At 37.2% G+C, this 23,812-nt stretch overlaps 2 protein-coding genes across 2 annotated transcripts; both read left to right on the top strand.

The window, feature by feature from the left end:
• Positions 1 to 3,891: 3,891 nt before the first annotated feature.
• Positions 3,892 to 9,746, top strand: LOC124216626 (uncharacterized). The gene is made up of 4 exons (XM_046621331.2): positions 3,892 to 4,474; positions 5,811 to 5,933; positions 8,334 to 8,457; positions 9,385 to 9,746. The coding sequence occupies exons 1-4, from the start codon at positions 4,365 to 4,367 to the stop codon at positions 9,433 to 9,435; spliced, it is 408 nt and encodes a 135-aa protein (XP_046477287.1). The 5' UTR covers positions 3,892 to 4,364; the 3' UTR covers positions 9,436 to 9,746.
• A 1,838-nt stretch (positions 9,747 to 11,584) lies between these two features.
• Sos (Son of sevenless) lies at positions 11,585 to 23,799 on the top strand. The gene is made up of 20 exons (XM_046624605.2): positions 11,585 to 12,207; positions 13,157 to 13,420; positions 13,539 to 13,622; positions 13,759 to 13,839; positions 16,198 to 16,374; positions 16,633 to 16,841; positions 17,127 to 17,310; positions 18,033 to 18,279; positions 18,361 to 18,591; positions 18,841 to 19,204; positions 19,333 to 19,525; positions 19,653 to 19,889; positions 20,006 to 20,161; positions 20,312 to 20,494; positions 20,591 to 20,708; positions 20,801 to 21,090; positions 21,163 to 21,391; positions 21,556 to 21,878; positions 21,949 to 22,204; positions 22,440 to 23,799. Exons 1-20 carry the CDS (start codon positions 12,100 to 12,102, stop codon positions 22,529 to 22,531), a joined length of 4,026 nt encoding a protein of 1,341 aa, XP_046480561.1. The 5' UTR covers positions 11,585 to 12,099; the 3' UTR covers positions 22,532 to 23,799.
• Positions 23,800 to 23,812: the final 13 nt, after the last annotated feature.

Here is a 23,812-nt window from a genome sequence, read left to right as displayed (position 1 = left end):
CAAGACTTTACACGGTAGGTACAGAATCTTGTATCCCTTTGAAAAGTCATGTCCGGAAATTTTCAGGGAAATTCATCAGGCTTCAGTCCCTCATGTTATTAAACACCAGAACATGACCCTGAAATGTTGAAATAATGTTACATCACTTTTTTTACTCTCTCTGTACGTTTTTAGCACGACTATTCAATCGTTACTATATGTATTATACCATACTAGATTTCAAAATCGTTCACATTGATATGTGTTACATATCATAAGAAATCGGCTAGAAATTTCTTTCAGTTTCACGGAGGTTATCTCTCGATTGCGTAAAATAATATCATGCAGCTGTAAGAGCTTAATTGCGATAAATCTTAACTGATTCATTTATGGCATCTGCGGAGAAAGAGAGAGAACGAGAGAGACCAAATACAATGAAGACATTTTCTAATGCAATTCAAAGCGTAAAGACTTGGCCGAGATTTCTTCGAGCTATATGCCTAGATCATCTTCATGTGACGTTTTAAGGATGCTGTAACTGGACCGGATGCAGGAACCATTTTTTGCGCAGCAAGCCGCCGTTAGCGTCATTGGTACTTGTCACTCTCGAATATATACGTATACTGATTCACAGCGCGAGTACGTTGTGTACATTTTTTTGCTCGATCAATCTTTTTTGAACGAATCTTCGAAGCCAGAATATCCCCCGTTTTCTTCTACGGTTCGGCGAAATTAGCATGTGGAAATCCTTCATTTTTTTTTTCTTTTTTTTTTCCAAGTACAAACGTCAGCAATTTGGGAATGGAAAGAAACATGTATAATACATGTGATTCGAATGCAGGACAATTTTCATTGCATGACGACATAAGGCTTTTAGTAATTAAAGTGAACAGAGTTATCTTCCTTTGATATAAATCAACCCACCGATCGGAAGGAACGGAAAAGTTTTATGAAAGAATGTAAATTCGAAAAATTGGTGATTTCGAAAAATTAACAACGGAGCTAGGAATCGAACCTGGCGTCTAGAGATGCTCGACCGGAGCCTTACTCCACCAGACCACCTAGCCGCCCTGACTCTGTTGTCGTTAACTTCTCTCATCACCAGTGAGTTCGAATTTGTCTTCCTGTGCCCGGTTTATGTGCGAGTAAGAAGTTTCTTCTCTGCATGCACGATGTATAAGGAAAAGTTTTATCTTCGAAATCAACCCACCGATTGGAAAGGACGGAAAATTTGTATCTTCGAAACGAATTTACCAATACCGAATGCTTTTAAGCTCAATCAAAAGTTCACGTTTAAATTTGCACTCACTCCTATGTTACGTATAAATTAATAATTTCAACGGTATACGATTCAAAAGCACGTATCATTCAGAAAAAAAGTTGGGCAAAATTTTTGTCGAATTAACAAAATCCTGAATTTATGTCTACGTCGTGCGATCAACCAAATATTTATTTTATCTAAGAAAGTTGTTCCATTGTCGTCGAATCTTGACCCAATCTGATTCATTGAATATCGTGATGTGATAGAATTCATGAACCGTTTGGCTGCATGAAACTACACGTATAACAGGCAAATATTATATTTTAGTTTAATCAGTCATTTGAGTAGTCAATAGTCAATCAATCAATACTTATTTTCGACAAATTAAGTCATTCAACCGTAAACTTTTGTTCCAAGTACACCGATTCTTTTTCTCTATGCACCACGGCGGATAATTCAACATTGCAAATGGCGTCGTGCATTTCTGTATCATTATGCCACGTAGCTGCACCTACGCTTCGATGTGGGGAGAACTGGTTTTTTGATAGTGTTGAATATTATTCGATGATGGGATGATGGAATGATACTGCAGGTAAAATATCACGCGTCAGTGTGACAATACAAAAAGAAAAAAAATCTCGCCGCTTTGACGATGAATGTATGTACGCACCAGAGATACGATGAAAATGTGCATTTGACCGATTATGTTTCGGAAAATTGTATGTATAATGTATAAATCACTGATAATACAGGAATACGTGCGACGTCGTTTCGCTGTAGAACACTCACAATTTATCCAAGATTGCGCGTGATTGTGCAATATTTTTTCTATAAAAATTTCCACGAATAGATAATATAATTACACACGTATTAGTGTTCGATTTACGACTCGGTAAAACAATGTAATCCGTGCGAAACGCCGCTATCTGCGACTACCTACGCTTCGAATTCTCGAGTGGAACCGGAACTCAGACAACATTTAATTATAATCTTCGCCAATTTTTGTCGAGGATTAATCGCGATATTGCTACAGCGCAACATTGTCGCCGGGTCTCAATTTTTAAATATTAATTTTTTTACAGCAGCTGGAAAAGACAAGACGATGAGAAAAGAAAGAAGTTTCTCTACATTCTATGCGAAAGCTTTTATCTCGATTTCTAATGCGGGGGATTTGCGTAATTGATGTATGAAAGTATATATTTATGGTACCATGGGAAGAACGATGAGTATCGTTAAGGGTGGATGATGTGGAAAGTGTGATAAACAAAAAGCCTCGGAGCGTCAATATTTCGCATATCATTCCGGTAAGTTTTTACTGCCGTACCGGCTCGCTAAAAGATGGTAAGAACTTTAAGGTGAAGGAATTACGCGTTAGTTAAAAAAGCTGCAACGGATTTCTCGACCCGCGATTTATTTTTCAAACCTTTAATGACGAAGATTTTACCACACCCCAGTTAATAAAAAAGAAACACAAATCAGGAGAGTCGAAGCATTTGGATTGATCGAATTCAGTTCAATCCTGCAGAGTTCAAGAGACGTTTTTTAAATCAGTACATATTGAGGGAATTTGTTATATCATTTTTTTTTCTTTGCCTTGCCGGCTCGCATTAGTTTTCCCAGAGATGCGCCATTGTCCAATTTTCTTGCCGGAAACGATCATCGCGGTTAGCCATACGCGCGGGCTTTTATCTTGCAATTAATTAACGTCTCGAACGACTCGCTTTGACGATAATTATCGCCCCCTTTGTATTTCATCGTATGCTTGGTAAACAACGCAGTTTCAGTCCCGAGTAATACGAGAAAATCAGGTAAATAGGTGCGTGCACGCTTGCGTTATAGGTATAATACCGTGACATTACAGCTGTTCAAAAGTCAGGCCACGCGGCTTCGCCGTACGGATAACGCGTCCGTATATTTCCTATAATTATACGTCGATTCTGTCCGATACGGGGTATATAATTTACATCTGACATCAATGCAATGACGCGCCTATTGTTTAAACAATCAAAGACGCAGCATTATAACGCTTAGTTCTCTATTATATTACTTGCAATCCCTTTTGCATTTAATGCAAAAATATTTTATCCGAAACTGTTCAGATGTTGTGTATAATTACTATCGCGCATGCAACGCTGTACGCGAATCGGCGAGATCGATTAATTATATCCGCTTATTACGAAATGATGAGTTTGAGTACGTGTCCGACATGAATCTGTCACCGAGTCATCGGTAAGTTCAACCGGATATTGTAAAAATTTATCTGCCATCGCGTAGCGGAAGTTAAAAAAAGAAAAAAAAAATGAAAAAAAACGAGGCGATGATCAGAGATCAACTATCGCAGAATCAAGTTGCGGAAAATGATATTAGCCGAAAGAGTGCTATTCGGATAAAATATAAAATTTATTCGGGTGAGGAAGAATCAAAGTCTCGAATGAGAACTATAAACTGTAGTTTTATATTGTTTATTTTTTTTTTTTTGAAACCGTTGTCCTGCAGGAAACCTAGGAAAATGAAAATCTCGGGGAAAAGTTCCTTCGGTAAAAAGAGTGGGTGTCTCCCTATCGCGGATCAAGTTAGACTTATACCCGACCTGCAGCGGGTGAAGAGGGGGGAGCGTCGGTTGGGCGCCGAGTATATATACGGAGCAAAGTCAGCACCGTGCAAGAGTTCGCAAGAGACAAGCGGAGAGATAAAGACATATTATACCTACATAAAAGGGAAGAGAAGAAGGAGAGGAAAAAGGAGAAGAAGAAAAATTCAACAAACAGTTGTATAAGAAAAGAAACGTCGTTATTAACATCGTTGCGAAGATATATCGAAGAAAAAAAGATTTAAGAAGCAAAGTTTGCAAACGCCGAACGATCTTCTCGACGTTAAACAAACCCTCGTTTCGTTAACGTCACTGCCTATCACCACCACTACTGCTACTGCTACTTTTACTGTTACTCGTTATTCGTTATTCGTATCTGTGCCCACTTTTCGTGATCGCAGTGCAGCAGAGATTACAAACCTGCAAGTGTCGCAATCGTCGTCAACCCCCTGAGTGATTATTATTGTTTGCTTTTTCTTTCGTACATTCGCCGAGTTCTTCGCAAGTGTAATTACATTCCCATATCGTGAAACAATGAGTTCGCCAGTCAAGAGGATGACCATTTTCACAACCGCCGGTGCCGTTCTTCTGATTCTCGCATTGCTGGCTACAGACACCGATGCTCGACCATCGGGACCTCTCAGGTTGGAACAAACTTCTTTCGTCGAGTTTTTAATAATTATCGTATAATTGATCATCTGGCCGAGACATCGGCTAGCAAAATTGTCAATTTTTTCACCCATTGTGAAGAGTTGAATATTGCCTGATAATTGCACGCCTGGGATTGAGAATTGAGAATTTGAGAAGGCAACTTTCATACTGATCTTTACAAATTATTAATCATATAGAAATTCATTGATCGTGATTGGTTTTTCTCTTCACCTTTCTTTTGCATTAGCGTTTTGTTTTTTCTTTTTTCTTTTCTACAGAGAAATAAAAGATGGAAGCTAACTTGAACTCTCGCGTCGCAAAGATGCCCAGTTAAATTCAACAAGTTTTGCCTGGCGCGGTTTCCGCCATTTTATTATTACTTTTCGCAACCGGCATACTTTGCGCGAGGTCGTTTAATCCTCAAGAATATATGTACATATTTACACGCGAAATTATAATAAGGGATAGCAATGTCTTGTGTAGTTTTGGTATTATCATAAAGACGAAAGTTTCTCCCCATGTTGTTGCATAAAATTACTTAATTTTACCAAACTTCGTTTCACTTAAAGCTCAACTTCCGCGTCTTTGCGTATACGTTATAAATATGACAACTCGGTGAACGATAATCTTGAACATTGCTGTGTCACCACGTATATTACACATAGAATGATAATTATCAAAGTTGCACGAGCGAATGTATCACATATTTATCGTATTTTTCTCCCATACGAATTATACATACATACGCACATATATATATATATATATATATATATATATACGTACATATATATTGTATATATGTATGTATATACGGAATTGAACGACATGCACGCAGAGTGAATGAGAGATTCATCGACATTATTACCATGCGCTTCCATCATGCGTGTGTTGAACATTTAAAACGCAGTACGTTCACTCTCGTGCAATTATGTTACGAGACACGCGTACGCACGCGGACAGATCTCTGTTCCACTTATCGTTAACAACTTTTTATCTTCGTTGACGTAAAAGTTCATTGGTGTATACGAGCTGTACGTAGAATCGTCTATGCGTGTAAAGTGATGCAATAAGATTGAAGTTACCGATCATTCAAACGAAAATTTCGTCACGCTAAGCTTACTTCTCTAGACATTGCACGCAGTCAAGTGATTTATTGGCATAGTGAAATATGTCAGATGACAATAATGCTGAATCTTTAAACAGACATGATCCAAAAATTGAAAATACGGAAATAATGTTCGAAGCTTGGGACGGTTTCTCACGCTTGCGTAAGTCACTCGAATGAGAAGGCTTAATTGAACCTGTGTTCTTTCGCAATGATTACAGCAGGCAGAAACGAGTATCCGATCAGCGTCTGGCGGAACTTGAGACGTTATTGGCACTGTCGAAATTACGTGGGCGGCTGGTTACCGTACCCGTTGCATTCGGCCAAGTAGATCCGACTATAATGTAAGTATATTACGTATTCCAAATTAATGTCGCTTCTTCTTCTCCCGGATGAACTTTGCCAATCTTCTACCGCGTGAAACATTTCTTATAACTTGATGTTCGTTAAGAGGCAGAGAAAGAGACAGCGAGAGAGAGAGAGAGAGAGTGGCTTTTGAACGTCTCGCAGTCGGACCATAGTAACCTGAAAACTCTTTATAGTTTCGTTATTCGTTGACGTGCTTCCGGATCTCAGGCACTTGACGTGCCAGACGAAATTGATGACAACGTTAACCTCGCAATTTGTTAACCAAAGGGAACTCCCGAATATGCCAGACCGTAAATTATGAACGATTTCTTAACCGATTGTACAGACTGAAACCATCGTCGACGTGAGCGCGAGTCGTGATTGTTACATGTCCCATCATGTGCGTATGTAATATACGTGCAAAACGATCACGTGGGCATGCACAATCCACTACTGAAATAATCTATTAATGTATCTGTGCAAACGACAAAGTGTTCGGTAGAAAACCGGTAAAAACTGGATACAATTCTTATCAGGTATAATAAGTCGTGCACGGCGTGCAGAGTGGCAATCCTCCGTTGGATTTTCTAGTTTAGGCTGCACGTCCACTTGCACCTAATCTTGTGTTCGTTAATACGTGTCTACTTCAATTGTGCACGTTTTATCAATTAGAAAATTGGAAAGAGTTATACACTTTGCTGCAATTTGAAACACGTCCACCCGTAAATCCATTCAAGCTTACGTGCGAAGTCTAAACGTTATATTCATACCTCTGATCCCCTATATTGATACATATGTTTGTCCGATACGCGTGAAAATTGATCTCGGTCTACCCTTATTCAAGTTGGATTGGTCGTGGCGCTTATCGGACAAACGATTCTAATGACACGTTGTTACGTGAGATTGTCGGGTGGTATTTCTCTGCGCGTTTGAATACGAAGAATAAAAATTCTTCATTCTCTCTCAACGATTTTTATAAATAATCGATAATTACTCCGTTACCTAGTATTATTTTAATTTGAAATACGCTTGATTTTTTTTTTCAATCAATGATTCACGTCATTCAATCGTTCGGGGGTCTAATTCCACCTCCAGGTCACACGTCTTATACTCCTTGCACGCTTTCTTCAATTTTACTGGTTGAAACCACAGGTTAATAAATTTGTAAAAGGAAAAAAAAAAACAACAGGCGTGATGAGTAACATTATATGTACATTTGCATACACGGCACGGGTGTGAGCGATTTTCTGCGAATCGACGAGCATCGATATTGAATTAACAAGTCCAGACGCGATAATGTAAAGCATTGTAATTACTATATTGATCGGTGAAAATGTGTCATCATATTTCATACCTGACATTATACCATTTTACCGTCTAGTGAGTCAGTGGCCGATTCGAAATTTTATCAAATTTTATCACGCGCGTATGCGTACCGGAGCATTCGTCGTTTACGTGAAAGATAAGCTGACAATGAGAAGTGCCGACATTCCAGACCGAGTGATCACTACACGCATTAACTTCTTCAGCTGCCAATAATAATCCCTTTCAAGTCGCTTTTCGAACTATTCACCAATCTGAGTTAGTCGATTAAAAGACATACTTTAATCGTTTCTTAGAATTAAATTTAACATTTGAATCGAACGATAATCATTCGCGGAGATCGAAACATTGCAAAACTTCATAATGGAATAATTTGATTTTTCGGAACGCTCCGCAAAATATTTACACACATCTACCGCGTACGTGTGAAATTGAATTGACACGATATTTTTTTTTTCTATGTAGTCCTTTCGGGGAACAAGTGGGATGCTTTTCAGATGAAACACGTACCTGCTTAAGTATATTCCGTTACCTGTCTTACCTCGCTCTCTTTTAATGTATTAAGAAATATAAAAAATGCCAAAGAAGTTCCTACGGTAATTAAATCTGCAGCGGGCAAAAGCCTGACGCAATAATACCTACTTTATATCTACACCCCGTCAATTTGTCACTGTCCCGGTAATGGAGCATTTAACTCGGTTATCGTTCTCGAGTCTTTTGCATTTATATCTTCCTTCCTTATAAAACGGGGCCGCAGAGAATGAAAAAGAAAAAGAAGAAGAAACGACACTTTTGTGCACAACTAACGGTTTATTCCTCCACTTGCATGTGCTTCGCTGCAAATGCAAACGCATCTTATTCTTCTAAATTACAATTAGATGCCGGTGAGTTCGCGTTCACTTCCGGGTTGTAGAATTTGTCACGCAATGAGAATGGCGCGAACCATATTCGAATTGTTTACCACAATCTCAGTGCGGTTCAGTAATTGTTTGTTGTTAATTGTTCTTCTCTTTTTTTTTCGCACCTTATCCTGACCCGCGCGTTAATTTATCTTTGTCTCTTCTCTGTTTTAGTGGCCGCAGGCGGCGATCCATGGAAAGTGGGCTTCAAAGACTTCAACGGCTTCTGCAAGAAGCTGAAGAACGAGACTCTCTGTCCGCTGGTCAAGAAAGTGACGAATCTTTTCAATCGTATTTTGTAAGTTCAGTTTCTACTCGCTGCTTTATACCCAGTACATGGTATATAATAATAATTTTTACCGCAGTTCATACTACTCGACTTTCAGGAGAATTTCTTTTATTCTTTAAAACCGATTTTACATATCTTATTGCAAAATATAGCTGAACCTTTTATTAATTAGGAAAACACCGAATTTGTTTTCTTCTTCGTGGAAGGAGTGATAAAATTTTTTCGTAAATGTCGATCTTTTACCTCCTTCACTACTGCACTCTATTTAATGAGAAAACTATGCAAACATGGACCTTGATTTCATATCTCACAACAGTAGGATTTCATCGGGTATAGACTGATAAAAACAGATTCCATTTAGTTAACGTGGCACATGCATCCGCTTCAACGAACTAATAATTGTAATACGCCTCACAGTACTTACTAATTGTCATTTTCACTGACTGCATCTGGCCAGAAAATACAAATGAATATTGCAATTTTTGAAGTCAGGCAGAATTCAGAGTTCCACGATCTGAAACATCAGCTGACTCATATAATTACTTGCAGTTTCGCAATTTATATTCGGGTAGAGCAACTTGTACCACTTCATAACCAATTAGACGCGTTTTACTTATTGAATTTGAATGATCTCATTCACAGGTGAAATTAATTACGAGTACGCGTTATAATATAAAGTTTGATTCAACTATTTCGTCTACTTTATCACACACGCTCATAGCGAATGTCGGTGCATTCAATCGTTAGGGAATTTCCATCAGCGAGACTTATCATCCCGTTGACTAACCTATTAATTAATTAGAGTTGTAGCAATAATTTAGAATTCTAATAAACTACACTCGTGATTTACGCAATTTGTAGCATGTGAACCGTGTTAGCATTAATTCATCTTGGCATATTCATGTCAACTCATGTTTCGCCTTTTTTTGGTTCCAGAACAACCATCAACATCGACAAGGGGAGGAGACGGAGGAACAATTAGTATAATTTGAAAAACTTACGGAGATGTTTTAAGAAGTCAACCGAGAGGTTCTCAGCCCTCGTCCCTCTACAGTATTAGCGGAAAAACTCTGCCGTCTGATTTTTAGTTTAATTTTTATGCTTTAGTCTAAATTTTTTTTTTCTTCCTTTTTTTTAAGGTGAATCAAACGATTCGACTATATGTCTCGTGCGTTAATCGTAACAAGAACTGCGCTACGAAAATTTGATATTCCATTCTCTATATATTAAAAAAAAAAAAAGAATTTATATCAAAGATTCCGAGCGTAATATGGTCTGCACTGGCGAATAGATGTAGTGTACGGTGTGTGTAACTGATGGTATTTTCCGAAAGTATTTCGTACATGTCATAAATTTTAGTAATTTATTTAATTTATATTTAATATGTATGCTAAATTTTTTTATTTATTCAATTTACCTAATTTATTGACGTTAAGTATATATTATAAATATAATATATTCTTACTTTTAATTTTCTACCGTTTTCTATTCCGTTTATTTAATTGAAAAATTCATGCTCAAATGAATGATACGTCTACATGCCGAATTAAATCGTATATACGTATGATATATATAAGATAAAATTTTGCAGCTCAATTATTAAAAAATAACGATGAAACTATTGAAAATCCATTTGTTGAATTATTTCTACGATATTTAGTACTTCAGTAAATTGCAACAGTCTTTGCTTCGAAATAACATACATTCAAGACAGTATCTAATTTTAGTGATTACTGTTAGAGTGATTTATAAGCTGTAGTATTTTAAGAATTTACGTAAGTCCATATGTGCTACATATTTGAATAGAACGTTTCGGTAAAACCATGAGATTTTATCACTTCTAAACTGACAGCAAAGATCAAATTATGTATTTAACGTTCCGTAAAGAGAGATTTATTTATTATCATTTCACCATTTGTATCTCAATTACATGTGATATATTTAAGATGTTATTGTTAACGGCTGCTTTGTCATTTTATTTATTCAAATTATGCACGTGTTGTTGTCTACCGCATTCGCCGGAATGTGAAAATACATTAATTTCATGTCCATAGACAACCTGCTACTGTACGTGAGTGCGTACGCAATAAAATTAATCCACATAATACATTTATCAAGCTCTTCGTCTGTACCTCCCAAACATGCTGTTACAGTTTGTTAAAATTAAAACCGAAATTAAAAACATTTAATTTTAACGAAACCGTTGCTTCGGGTACCGAAAACGAATGCAGTTTGGTCGCTTTTCCTACTCGTAACTATTAATTGGATTTTATGCAAAAAAATTCATGTACTATAAGATCTATTACCTAACAGACTTTGGACTGTATGCATCGTGTATGCAAATTATAATACTGTAGTTTTTTTTTTTTAATTTCGTCTCAAACGATAATTGTGAAAAGACACCAAAAAGTAATTAGTATTTACTGTTCTATATGATTCATGCGAAGTGCTGTGACAACCTTGAAATTCGTTTAATGGATAAACTGATTCTCAGTAATGCATAATATAATTGATGAAAATATCATTTACGTAACTGTACAGTAAATAATGATCAATGTCAATGATGTGCGTCACGATGTTCCCATGCCTGGTTATAGGCCACCGGACATACATATCGATGTGCATGGTAGGCTGCTCAATTCCTTTTACCTACGGTCTTACCACGAGGTAATACTAACTACTTCGTGGGTTTTACCACGCACTAGACGTGAATACGAAAGTTAGACAAGTTAATACTTATGTCAGAGGTGCATATACAAATTAAAATAAAATTGCTCTTGAAATTAATTCATCGCAATGTTTTATAATATTATTGGAATAAATTACATTTAATTAAAAAAAATCTACACAAAATAACACGGCATATTTCGGTTGAAGAAAGAATCGAATAGGAACGCCTAGCGCATAAACGACGTTTAAAATATGCTGATATACGTATTTATGTACAGTAATGTCCAACTATGAGTTCCCCGCGTGGTAATGGGTAATAGTATCGGTACGAGTACGTATTATCCGGGAGGCGCGAATACAGTCATCGACAAAAATTCCAGCAAGATTGAGTAAAGATATGTTTCGCGGGGTATGGACGTTGTTCGATATATATCGCGTTAGTGAGACGAGTCGACGAGTATCGCAATATCGATCGCAACGCGGAGAGCGAGCTCGCGCAATGGCAGTTCTCGATACTGGTGGGTCTCTCTGAACGACGTTTTGATAAGAAATAGTTGAAAGGAGGTGAAAAATGTGCAAAGACAGGGAATACAAGGAGCTAGGGGATCGGCGAAAAGTGATATCGAGGTTAAACAGTGCGGGAAAACGGAGAAGTGGACGAAAAATGGGTGAAAAGGTTTAGCTGTCGCATCTTTGCAGCGAGAACGAGAGGGAGAGAAAGAGAGAGAAAGAGAAAGCGAGAGAGCGCGAGCGAGAAAAAGAGAGAGAGAGAGAGGAAGAAAGAGTGAGAAAGACAAGAAGAGATGTCTGCGCCCCGAACGACGGACGGATAGACGAACGTCTCTGTCAAGTTTTTGTGATTTTTCTAAAAACGTGTCTCGCGAACTAGAGAGAGACTCAGTCTATTTGTGAGAGAAAATAATGTATATCGAATGTGAAATTTGTTCAACTTGAATCAAATCCGCCAGTTAATCAAGTGAGATGTTTTCAACGCCGGCGTCTGTGGTGGGCGAGTCGTCGGGCTACGACTTTGAGAAAGAAGAGAACGCCGCCAAGTGGAAGGGGGTGTTTGTCAACTCCCTACGCAAGGTTTGTTTTCTTCGGATCCTCATTCACGATCCGTCTTTTCCCTAAACGATCGCCACGCGCACTTTCCACAATTTCCGAGCCTCCTTCACGGCTCTCTTTCCTCAATTATTACTACCTTCAGACTTCTCTGGCGATGTTACTACACACCAGTTCGCTCGTATGCACACGTACAGCCTTGTCAAAGTCAGGTGACACCCCGCATTTACTCTTTTCAATCAGCTGGTGTATTCTATCAACTTTGTATCACCTTTCGGGTAATCGTTTGTAAAGTAACTTATTCAATTGTAGAACAACAAATCGAAATATTCTCATTTCCATTTTATCGTCAAATCTTCAGCTTACAGAACTTCATTTATATGGATTCGATTTATACCATAAAATGTACAATGAAAATCTACAAATAATTAAATTAAAATATATGCATCGCTAACGTTTGGTAAAAAATAAAGCGCAAATTTTCCACCATTATTTATTCATTAGTGTCGTTTTATTGACAAGGATGATGATTTTAGAGTTATTGAAAAGTTATTTGTAGTAATTTATAAAAGTGATATCTTCGAAGAAATGGAGTTGAAATTCGTAATGTTAATGTAACTATGTATTTTTTTTCTAAAGAAAAATCAATCTTACAATATCAGAATTGACTGAACTTGGGTAAATCATTACGAAGCAACACAGACACACTGTTTCATAACTTAATTGCTTCTGAATCATGAACAAAATGGCAAACTCATGGTTTTTGCAACAATATTTTGTTACATTAATGGTATTAATTTTAACCTCAGTAAAAAACACAATCTGCCCTTTCGTTGTCACAGAAACATACAGCTTTCTTTAGCAAAATCTGATTAATCTGTAAATTAGGCAGAATTCCTAAGACGAGTGTGGCAACCAATCATTCGTGTTTACTGCTACGTTTGACTTCGCTTATTGATCTCTTTTATTGCAGGTATTGGAACAGGTTCACCCGAGTTTGGAAGCGAGGCAAGACGCACTTGATTATGTGGAAAGTTTGATCCTTCGAATGCTAGGAATGTTGTGTGGCCGACCTCCACCACACACTCCTCAAGATGTTGAAGAACGTGTTAGGCGCACTTTTCCAACGCCAATTGATAGGTGGGCTTTAAGCGACGCCAAGGAAGCATTAGAAAAGGGAAAGAAAAAATCGCCTCTTGTATTACCTGTGGATAAAATACATCAGCTGCTACAAAAGGTTTGTAGTACAGATTAGATTTAGGTTCTTACTTGAATCTACATTTTCAAACGTAACCTTGTCCTCAGGCGATTGAACTATTTAAATATACACTCTGAATTCTTATTTTTAATTGCAGGAAGTATTGCAGCACAAAATTGACTCGCAAGTCAGCTTGTTCGTTGTAGCCGTACTGGAGTACATCTCGGCTGATATTCTGAAGGTTTGTAATTTTGAACACTACATTGTCCTACTAAGAGTCGTAGTACAGAAAACCTTATTGCCGTAATCGCCTCGCAGATATTTTAGTATTTAGGTTTAAACTGTTTCAATTAATGAACAACAATGTTTTTGTTCAGTTGGCTGGAAACTATGTTAAGAATATACGCCATGTTGAAATTTCCTGTCAAGACATCAGGGTGGCGATGTACGCTGACAAGGTAACATATGACTTACTGAAATTTTGCCATTTACACTATATTTAATTTGTCTGTGTCCTTTGGCTCAACATTCACTACATTCCTGTTGTACATCAAATATTAATTAGTAAATTAAATTAGTAAAATTGAATTGGAAAGTCCGTCCTAAATATATGAGGGATCATTTTTATTTACTTTTTTCAAGTAAGTGGACTAGTGGAACAAATTTAAACAAGTTATTTCCATGTCAGTAATCGGAAAAATTTTCTGAAAATTCCAAACATATTTACTGAAATTCTTTCTTTTCGTTTAATAAATACTAATTTATTCAAGATTAAGTTTATCGTTGTACATGGAACAGCTACAATAAAATTATTGCAACCCCAAAAATCGAAATAATTTCTATGAATTGTTTAATTATACGTTTCTACGTCACCTTAGTGTCAGAAGATTTTGTGGAACTTTGGGCCTACTTATCATTTTTTCATACAATGTAACATAGCTTATAGTTATAAGCTTTATCTAGGTAATAAGTTGGATTGAGAACAATTAGTGTTACGAGATAGACGGGTTCTGAAATAAATGTAATTCATTTGCATCAGCTTATCGCTATTAAGTATTCGTACGGTTATTTAAAAATGTTTCGTATGTCAAAAATTCAATTTGCTATCTGTACATGTGTATTGACTTTGAAAAAGTACGGATTTTACAGAAATGAAGTTATCCGGAATCACATATGACATTCGTTAAAAGTATTTTTCTGGAGATGTGGTTATTTGTCGTGTTTTGTTCTCTTGGTTTTCTTTTCCCCCTCCCTTATGAAATTCACATTGCAATTTAGTATACATAATACCGAACATATGTTGACTCGTCAAAGGGGGCTATAAATTGCAAACAAATCTTAGAAGTTAGTAATAACCGTTGTTGTAATCCAAAAACCACTGACTGGCTATGCTAGATTAGACACAGGCTAAGTGGTAATTGTGGCTGCAAATGTTCTCTGCTTGGTTACATGCTTTCCACCAACTAAAAACAACACCAACAATGTTCGCCCTCTACTCACGCTGTTCTAGGTGGTACGTACCTGCGACGCCCCTGTAGAAAGTTATTTGAACACATTCAGTAATTATTACATTTTCATGATCCTCTAATCGTTTGTGAAATTTTGTGAACAACGGAGCTAAATAACTAACTTTTTATGATACTGTAAATTACTGAAAAAAAAAAATTTGGCAGGCTTACTGTTTTTCAAAATAATTAACATGGTACTCCATTTGTGTCAAAATAGGTAATGAAAGTAAATTTCTTCCCTACAACACAGCCCACAACTCAAGCGGGCTTATCGTATCTATTCATTAGTGAATTATCACATGCTACGACATTAATTAGCTCACGTTGTTGCTGTTTGATACTTGTATACTAATTAGAAAAATCTACGATCAACTCTACTTGAAATTCTTTGTCTCGAGTTCATCATTAAACTAGCATGCGCGAGTAACCATTTCTGGAATACCAAGCATGAAAATTGGCACACTTGGAATGGACTACGTTCAAGGTTTATGCTAATGCTCAACATTGATATTTCTGGTTTACTATTATATTGTATCTGTAATAGATTTGAGGTGAACAACTTTTATTTTAAAAAATTTTTTTTACCCATGGCTGGTATATATTCTTATAAATTAGCTAATGAATGTTTTGTGCCTATTATTTTGTTTCTTTTTCATATTTGTCACTTAGACTGAGAAATCAATTCAAATTTAAATCTTTTACCTGTCTATATGTTGTTGAGCCTTTATTCAATCTTGCGTGGGTTCATTTCAAAAACCATCGACCGCAAGTAAATGTTCTTATAATATTTATTCTAGACAGAGTCTTGGTAGAGTCTTTGCCACTTCTTTAAGCAGTCAGTTTTCCGTTATTGGACACCTCAGCCTACGTATTGCCTATTCAACTCTTGGCTGTCTGCATTTAACCATTCAATTCAAATTTAATTACTGTTACGTCTACCACTATGAACCTTACTTTGCCGCGCGGCCTGTGCTGTAGCGGCTGAGCTACAGCAGTTGGCTCACTAATTCACATGTGGATAATGTTCAAAACTCAGTGATATATTTTTACTGTATTCCAACTATGTCATTATTTCAATGTGCGAACAAGGTGATCCTGTCTTTGTCTGCTTTTCATAAGCTGTTGGTTCTGTCTGCGACAAAATTTGTTCCGACAATCTCAACATCCTGTCTGTTATATTCTCATTGAGTATATGCCTACTTTTCTGCAAATTTCCTTCATACCTACTTTGGATATTTACATATTCTTAATGGAATATAGTCGGAAGCACTGTTCAATCGTTTCTCATAAATTCCCATCCTTCAACAGGTCCTGTTGGATATGTTCTATCAAGATGACTGTACCGAAGGTCCCCAAAGTGGCTTAGGTGCGGTTGTATCAGTCGATGATCCAGGACCTTCCCCACGAACGTCTTACGAAGATTTTGTTCGTGACCTTATACATGATGAACGACACTATCTACGTGATCTCCACATGATAATCAAAGTATGTACATTATTGATGTAACATAAAAATATTTGGAAAGATCTTTGTTATTTAGATTTTCCAAAGAATCGATTTCTTTATTTCCCTAACATTTGTATGCAAATGTTTCAGTTCCGTATTTTTGATTTGAGCTATGTTAAGTATTTAGAATCTTTTATAACAATCGCAAATGTCGAGTCCAAAAAGTGAATAATGAAATCTACGTGTTAGCATTAATTACTAACAATCTCAGTGTTAGTAAGCATTTGTTTATCGCAGGTGTTTCGTGAAGAGATAGAAAAAATGGCTCAAGGTCCCCACGAACTCGATGCACTATTTAGTAATATAATGGATATTTATGAAGTAACGGTAACACTGTTGGGAAGTTTAGAGGATATTATGGAAATTACGGAAGAGAAACAGACTCCTACGGTTGGATCCTGTTTTGAAGAATTGGCTGAGGCTGCAGAGTTTGATGTGTACATAAAGTACGTGAGTTACAATATTTATATTTTATTAGAATGTTTTACAGAAAATGGTATGTGATCGATAAATTCTTCTTTTATTTACGTGTCAAATAAACGGCTTCTTATAATAGTAAAAAAAAAAAAAACGATTTGAGACCGAAGATAAATTTACATAAATATGATTCTCATAATTCTTCTAAAAAAGATTTCTGAATTGAATAAAAAATAATTCGAATGTTTCAAACTCGAACACAGATTTTCAAAATAACACTACAGATGATCAACTTTGAATGAATCTTAATACAGATATGCGAGGGACATGAACAGTCCGACCAGTAGGGAAGTCCTGACGAGGTTATTAGCTAGACCAGAGTCCAACGAAGCATTGCGGACAGCAGGTCATGGGTTTAAGGAAGCTGTAAAATATTATTTACCAAAACTATTGCTTCAACCTGTGTGGCACTGCTTCTTGTACTTTGACTACATTAAGGTGAGTGACATAAACATGATATTATGTTTGTGAGAAATTGTTATGAAAATTAAACGTGCCTTTGATAACGTTATACTTTATTATTTATATAAAACGGTTTGGAAATCATCATATATCAATATCATAAGGTTTGATTCACTTCGAAGCATTAAGGGAAATGCGACTTTCATGATTGTCAAAATTTTCAGTATGAAACAAAGCTTGCACTGAAATACTGCTCAATTATTTCGGCTGTCAAAATTCGCCAGTACTAAAAATGATAACCTTGATAAAAAACGACCAGAATGCAAAGACTTTTGTGTTGTTTTATGGGAATAATAGCTTTGATGTGTGCTTCAGCTATAGCAAAATTCATTTATTGGAGTCTTCTTATAGGTCTAGTGGCAATGACTGTATATTATGCCTATGATTTGCTCAAGTGCAGATTCTACCGACGCCGAAATTATGGTTATTATTTTTCACTAGTCCAGGACATAATTCATATTTTACACGATATCACTTGATATCGCTACAGAGTTGATTTTTATTCTTTCGTTAACTACTACCTAGGTTCCTAAGCTAGGATTTAACACACTGATGTATAAACAGTTTTAGTCATTGTTTAGTTACATTATACTCATACCTCATTGTCACAACTGTTAATTGACGTGTTACCAATTTTATTTATTGCATCGCGACAAAAGTACTAAATTAATGTCATACTCGTTATTCATCAATTACAGGTGTTACATAACTTGACTCCAAATTCAGACGATCGTGAGACTTTAGAACAAGTGCAAGGTCTTTTGCGACCTCTGCAAATGGAACTGATGAAATCCGTCGTAAATCTTCCAAAAAAAGACACAGGCCTACGGATGCAAAGTAGGGCGAGAAGGCAAGCTGCACTTGAGAAGACTAGTGAATTGCAAAAGACTGTCGATGGTTGGGACCAAAGGGATATCGGGCAATGCTGCAACGAGTTTATAAGAGGTGATTAGTTCGCAACATTCGTCGTAAATACCAGGGCAAAATTCCGAACTGTAATTTTGACGTGATTGTGTCCGATGACAGAGGATATGCTAGGAAAAGTTGGAAGCGGCGGGCGAAGATTAACCGAAAGGCGAGCTTTTCTTTTCGATGGGCTCTTGGTACTCTGCAAACCAACTGGAGGAAAAAGAGTGAGCGTTAGTGTCGGACCGGTTGCGGTAGGAGGGGGACATCCGGCGCACCAAGTTGAACTCCGCCTGAAAGAGCGTTTTTTCATCAGAAAAGTGGAGATCATTGACAGAGAAGACACTGATGGTCAGTTACGTTACTTTACTGAGTAAACGTAAATGCAATAATAATAGATTATTGAAACATGTAAAATTAATTATCCAACAAATACGATACGTTAAAATGACTGAAATTTTCTGTTTGTTGAATATTGAATGGTGTTAGCCTTAAAATTAATTTTTTGAAATTTTACAAATAAGTTGATCAAACATTTATTTCTGGTAACACTTCCAATTTTTCACTGGTTCATTTACTCATTAACAAAAATCTTCACAGAATTGAAAAACACTTTTGAAATTGCTCCAAGAGACCACCCAAATGTTACACTCGTTGCAAAATCTCCCGAAGACAAAAATAGCTGGATGGCCGATCTTGTAATGCTTAATACTAAAAGCATGCTAGAGAGAACGCTTGACAGCATACTGTTGGATGAAGAAACGAAACATCCTTTAAGACTTCCTCCACCTCATTTGTACAAATTTTCCGAACAAGATTCCCCTGAAAATATAGTACTGGAGGCTAGAGAAAATGGAGGTGTGCCTCTGATCAAAGGTGCTACACTGATCAAACTGGTTGAAAGGTTAACTTACCATATATACGCAGATCCAGCTTTTGTACGGACATTCCTTACTACTTATAGGTAAGTTGGATTTAAGTGATTAAGGATGACAATGTTACATAGTGATTGCGTTTAGTTCAGCAGAGTAATGAATTGGCTTCACAATTTTCTCTTGTAATGACGAAGATTGTGTTCTGATATTTCAATAGGAGTTTTTGCTCGCCCCAAAAGCTTTTGTCTTTACTCATCAAGAGGTTTGACATACCAGAGCTTTCGGTAGTGTATGGAGATGAGGACAAAGCACCAGGGTGTAAAGCTGGGGCTAGAGAAGACTGGAAAAGGTACAAAAAGGAGTACTGTCAACCTGTTCAATTCAGGGTTCTCAATGTTTTGAGGCATTGGGTATGTGTACAAAGTATCAAGTTTAATAATAGCTATTTTGATATTTTTAAACCGATCTTAAAACCAATAATAAAGTGCAATAAATTTTCTATACCCCTTTAATCTTCATTTGCATTTATTTTCACAGGTAGACCATCATTTTTATGACTTTGAACGCGACAGAGAACTCTTGGAAAAGTTACAGGCTTTTTTAGACACGGTAGGCGGAAAATCGATGAGAAAATGGGTGGATTCAGTTATGAAAATTGTTCAGAGAAAATGCGAGCCATCCGAACAAAGGCCAATTACTTTCAGTTTTGAACGATCCCCACCTGCAATTGAGTGGCACCTTAAAGTTCCTGAAGAAACGTGGGGAATACTCACAGTGAGTGCATTTCCGTAATCGTAAATAGAATTTTGCTGAACCTTCGTTCATGATCATTGTATATCACATCATATTGCTTTACAAACACTTGACCAACATATTGCTGTTTTTTATAGTTACACCCTATCGAATTAGCGAGGCAATTAACGTTATTAGAATTCGAACTGTATAGAACAGTAAAGCCTTCAGAATTAGTCGGCTCAGTTTGGACCAAGAAAGATAAAGAACAGACATCACCAAATCTACTTAAGATGATTAAGCACACAAACAATGTAAGCCTTATGATTATTTACTGTATAATTTTTTTATTAGTCATACTAAATATACTAAATTGAATTGTACATTAGAATACTAAAATTTGTGAAATTTTCTCTCAAAAAAAAAAAATAAATAAATAAATAAATAATCTCTATACTCCTTAGGTCACACGATGGCTTGAAAAAACTATAGTGGAAGCCGAGAATTTGGAAGAGCGTGTCGCCATTGTGTCTCGGGCAATTGAAATTATGATGGTGCTACAAGATCTGAACAATTTCAATGGCGTTTTAGCTATTGTAAGTGCTATGGGTTCCGCGTCTGTTTATCGGCTGAAGTTCACTTTTCAGGTAAATCATGTGATTATCTGTTGTTCGAATACCTAAGATTCTTAACTCACATCTCAAAGTAAGACGAGAAATAAATTGTGAATTACATTATCATAGCAAATACCGGCGCGATTGGAAAAGGCATTGGAAGACGCCCGAGAGTTGAATAGTGATCACTTTCGAAAGTACCAAGAAAAATTACGATCTATTAATCCACCTTGCGTACCTTTTTTCGGTAATTATGATATCCCAATATTTCATAACTGCTGTACCTTTAATATCTGGAATACCTGTTGACAATTGAATACATTTGTAAACCGTTCACAGGCATGTACCTGACAAATATTTTACACACTGAGGAAGGAAATTCTGACTATCTTCAGGGTAGTCCAGAGCTGATAAACTTTAGTAAGCGACGGAAAGTCGCAGAAATCACAGGCGAAATTCAGCAGTATCAAAATCAGCCCTACTGTCTCAGCGTAGAACCTAGAATAAGACATTTTATTGAAAACCTTTCTCCTTTTGACCCCAATATGAAAGACGCCGATATAGGCAACTATTTGTATAACAAGAGTTTGGAAGTGGAGCCCCGAGGTTGTAGACAACCACCCAGAGTCGTAAGTGTCTCAATTGAACTTGACAAAACGACGGAATAAATTGTCTGATCACAAGTATGTTCGTTTTTTCAGCCACGTAAATGGCCGGATCTAAATTTGAAGTCGCCTGGCATCAAGGCAAGGAGTCTAAGTGGCAGATTACCAGCGCCCTTGCAAGCAGTGACGACTACAGTCAAATTACATGATCCAGCGCCGGAAGCTCCACCTCCTCCTGAGTTGCCTGAAACTCCCCCGCACACCTCTCAAATGGCACCTCCGCACACGGGAGATCATAGCGTATTTGCTCCTGTACTACTAGGAGGTGGGCATTCCTCATTTTATATTACATCAAATTGAAAATACCAGATATTTGCTATGGAAACATGCTAAATATTTGGAAATAAAACTATTCTACAATCCCATGGAGTTATAAACTTAATACTCAAATTTGCCCTTCAATGATTGCTTTTTCTTGGCCTTTTCTAGGAACAGGCCCTCCACCTGGATCCCCTGGTCCTCTCAGTATGTCAGGTCTTTCGCTTGGCTCGCCTGGTAGCAGTCCGCAACTTGGATCGCCCGGTCACTTTCCACCACCGTATCACCAATCTCAGACAACCCACTTTGGTTTCAACTCGGGAACAATTAGCGTCGTTGGCGCCTTGACGGGTTTGTCATCCGGTGGGAGTCCTGGGGCTTCTATGCCTCCACCGTCATCTCCTAGCCACTTACCTCCGAACCAACCGCCACCACCTTTACCCCCTAGATCTCACCGGAGACGAGACAGCTCTGTCAGTGAATCACCGCAGCAGGTGTGTTTTTTCGTTTTGTCTGAAAATTGCTAACACAGTGATGAGTTTTGTGTTCCCCGTTTGTTTTTAGGCTCGACAAGCTCCAAATGCTCCAATACTTCCACCACGAGAGGGTACTTCTCCGCCTCCTTTACCCCCACGGAGAGATGTACCCCCCATTATGCTACCACCTCGACTCTCGGCTACTCTGAACCCTAGCAGTTCAGGACTTTTGGCAAGGCGGAATTCCACTCTGGAAGCAACGGGACCAGTTCCCTCCCACCCTAGGCGGCACATGTCTTTCAACGGGCCTAGTCCCACCAAACTTCCCCCTGCTCAACCCAACGGTATATAGATGAAAGTATTCTGTTGGAATTTTAATCTTGATTCTCGTGTGCGATGTGATATCAATTTTTCAAACAGCAAGAGCCTCTTGTTTTCTTTGGAAAATGTTAGTGAGAATACTACAGAACATCCAGAAAGATCTTCGATTCTTTCATTTAACAAAAATAACAAATCCATCATATTTTAATAATCCTCAAATTTTGAATAACCTCGTAACAAATAGCATTTAATTTTCAGGATCAGTGACTCCTAGGTTACCACCAAAGCCGCTACCTGGAAGGCCACCGACGACAATGTTTAATTTCAGCGCCCCGCCTGGGCCTAGTTAAGCTCCTTCTCCCATTCCCTATTAATGAACTCCACAAGGCTGATTTGTACTCTTTTAAGTAAGCTTATGGAAGACAGTTATACGTTTTGTAAATTTTTATTTGTTTTTTTCTAGGTAGCTATTGAGTAGAGATTGCAAGAACGATCACACGCATCACGTTATTGTCATAAGTATTACAGCGCAACATTATTTACAGCATCTCTCACAGCTTTCACATGTTTCCAACAATTACTAACTTTGTTAAACTTGGTTTTCAACTGTCTGAAAAGATAAAACAGTGTGTTTTGTAGTACTGTTCGTAAAAAAAAGTGTGTAGTGTTAATTATAATAGACAGAACGACCTTCAACCCTAGAACGGCGCACTTTCGCAGCCGATCATTAACGATACACTTGGGTGTTTGCCACGTGGCCGACTTCAAAAAGCGGTGGTTGTGGCTGCAATGAAGATTTCTTTATAAACTCAACGAAGAATTTTCCGTTGAACGGTCAAGAATGCTGAGAAGTAGGATAAAGTCGAATTCTGCAACACTGATTTATAAAAGGACCACACGGTGGCGAAAAAGTACTGAGTGTTGCACACCCAGTGTACAATTCTAGGGTTAACTGTTGGAAAAAGTCCTGTTGTGTCACGTACATGTGTTCAAAAAGGATTTCTTTTTTGTTATTTGAATTCATTTAAATTATGTCATTTTATGTCAAAAATTATTATTTTATTTTTGTCCAAAAATATCTATAAAAAATGGAATTCAGAAGCACGTGAAACGTCAAAACATTGATGTAACCTCTGAGTGTGGTATGAAATGTTTCCTAGAATTTTACTGATTAGACTATAATCGAGCTTTGGCCCCCTCTCCAATTCCCAATCAACCCTGTCTACCCCCCCCCCCCCCCTTCCCTCCCTCTCCCCCCAATACAACTGTGATACACTGTAAACGTGGGTATGTATGTTATGTAAAACTATACGTTTAGACTTGAAGAAAAATAATACACACGCAGAGAAAAATTTAAAAAAATTTTTAAAAATCATACGATAATATTTGAAGAAAAAATTTCAGGCGTAAGTAAAGTACAGAATTGAACGAATGATAGGCCAATATACCTAACTAATTATACATATATAAATTGAATCAATTGGAAGAATGAATATGTATATGTATATTATTATAAATATATTCTATTGATAGTTATTATTGTAATAATGTCAGACGCACGTAAGACAAAAAACTGAAATATTGAGGTCGTGTAAAATAAAGAGTATATTGTGTAGTATGTGCAACGGATC

Source organism: Neodiprion pinetum, chromosome 4 (genome assembly GCF_021155775.2).
Source record: "Neodiprion pinetum isolate iyNeoPine1 chromosome 4, iyNeoPine1.2, whole genome shotgun sequence".
Classification (NCBI taxonomy): Eukaryota; Metazoa; Arthropoda; class Insecta; order Hymenoptera; family Diprionidae; genus Neodiprion; species Neodiprion pinetum.
Note: the sequence above shows the minus strand (reverse complement) of the source record. Positions and strands in the feature narration are given on the sequence as shown.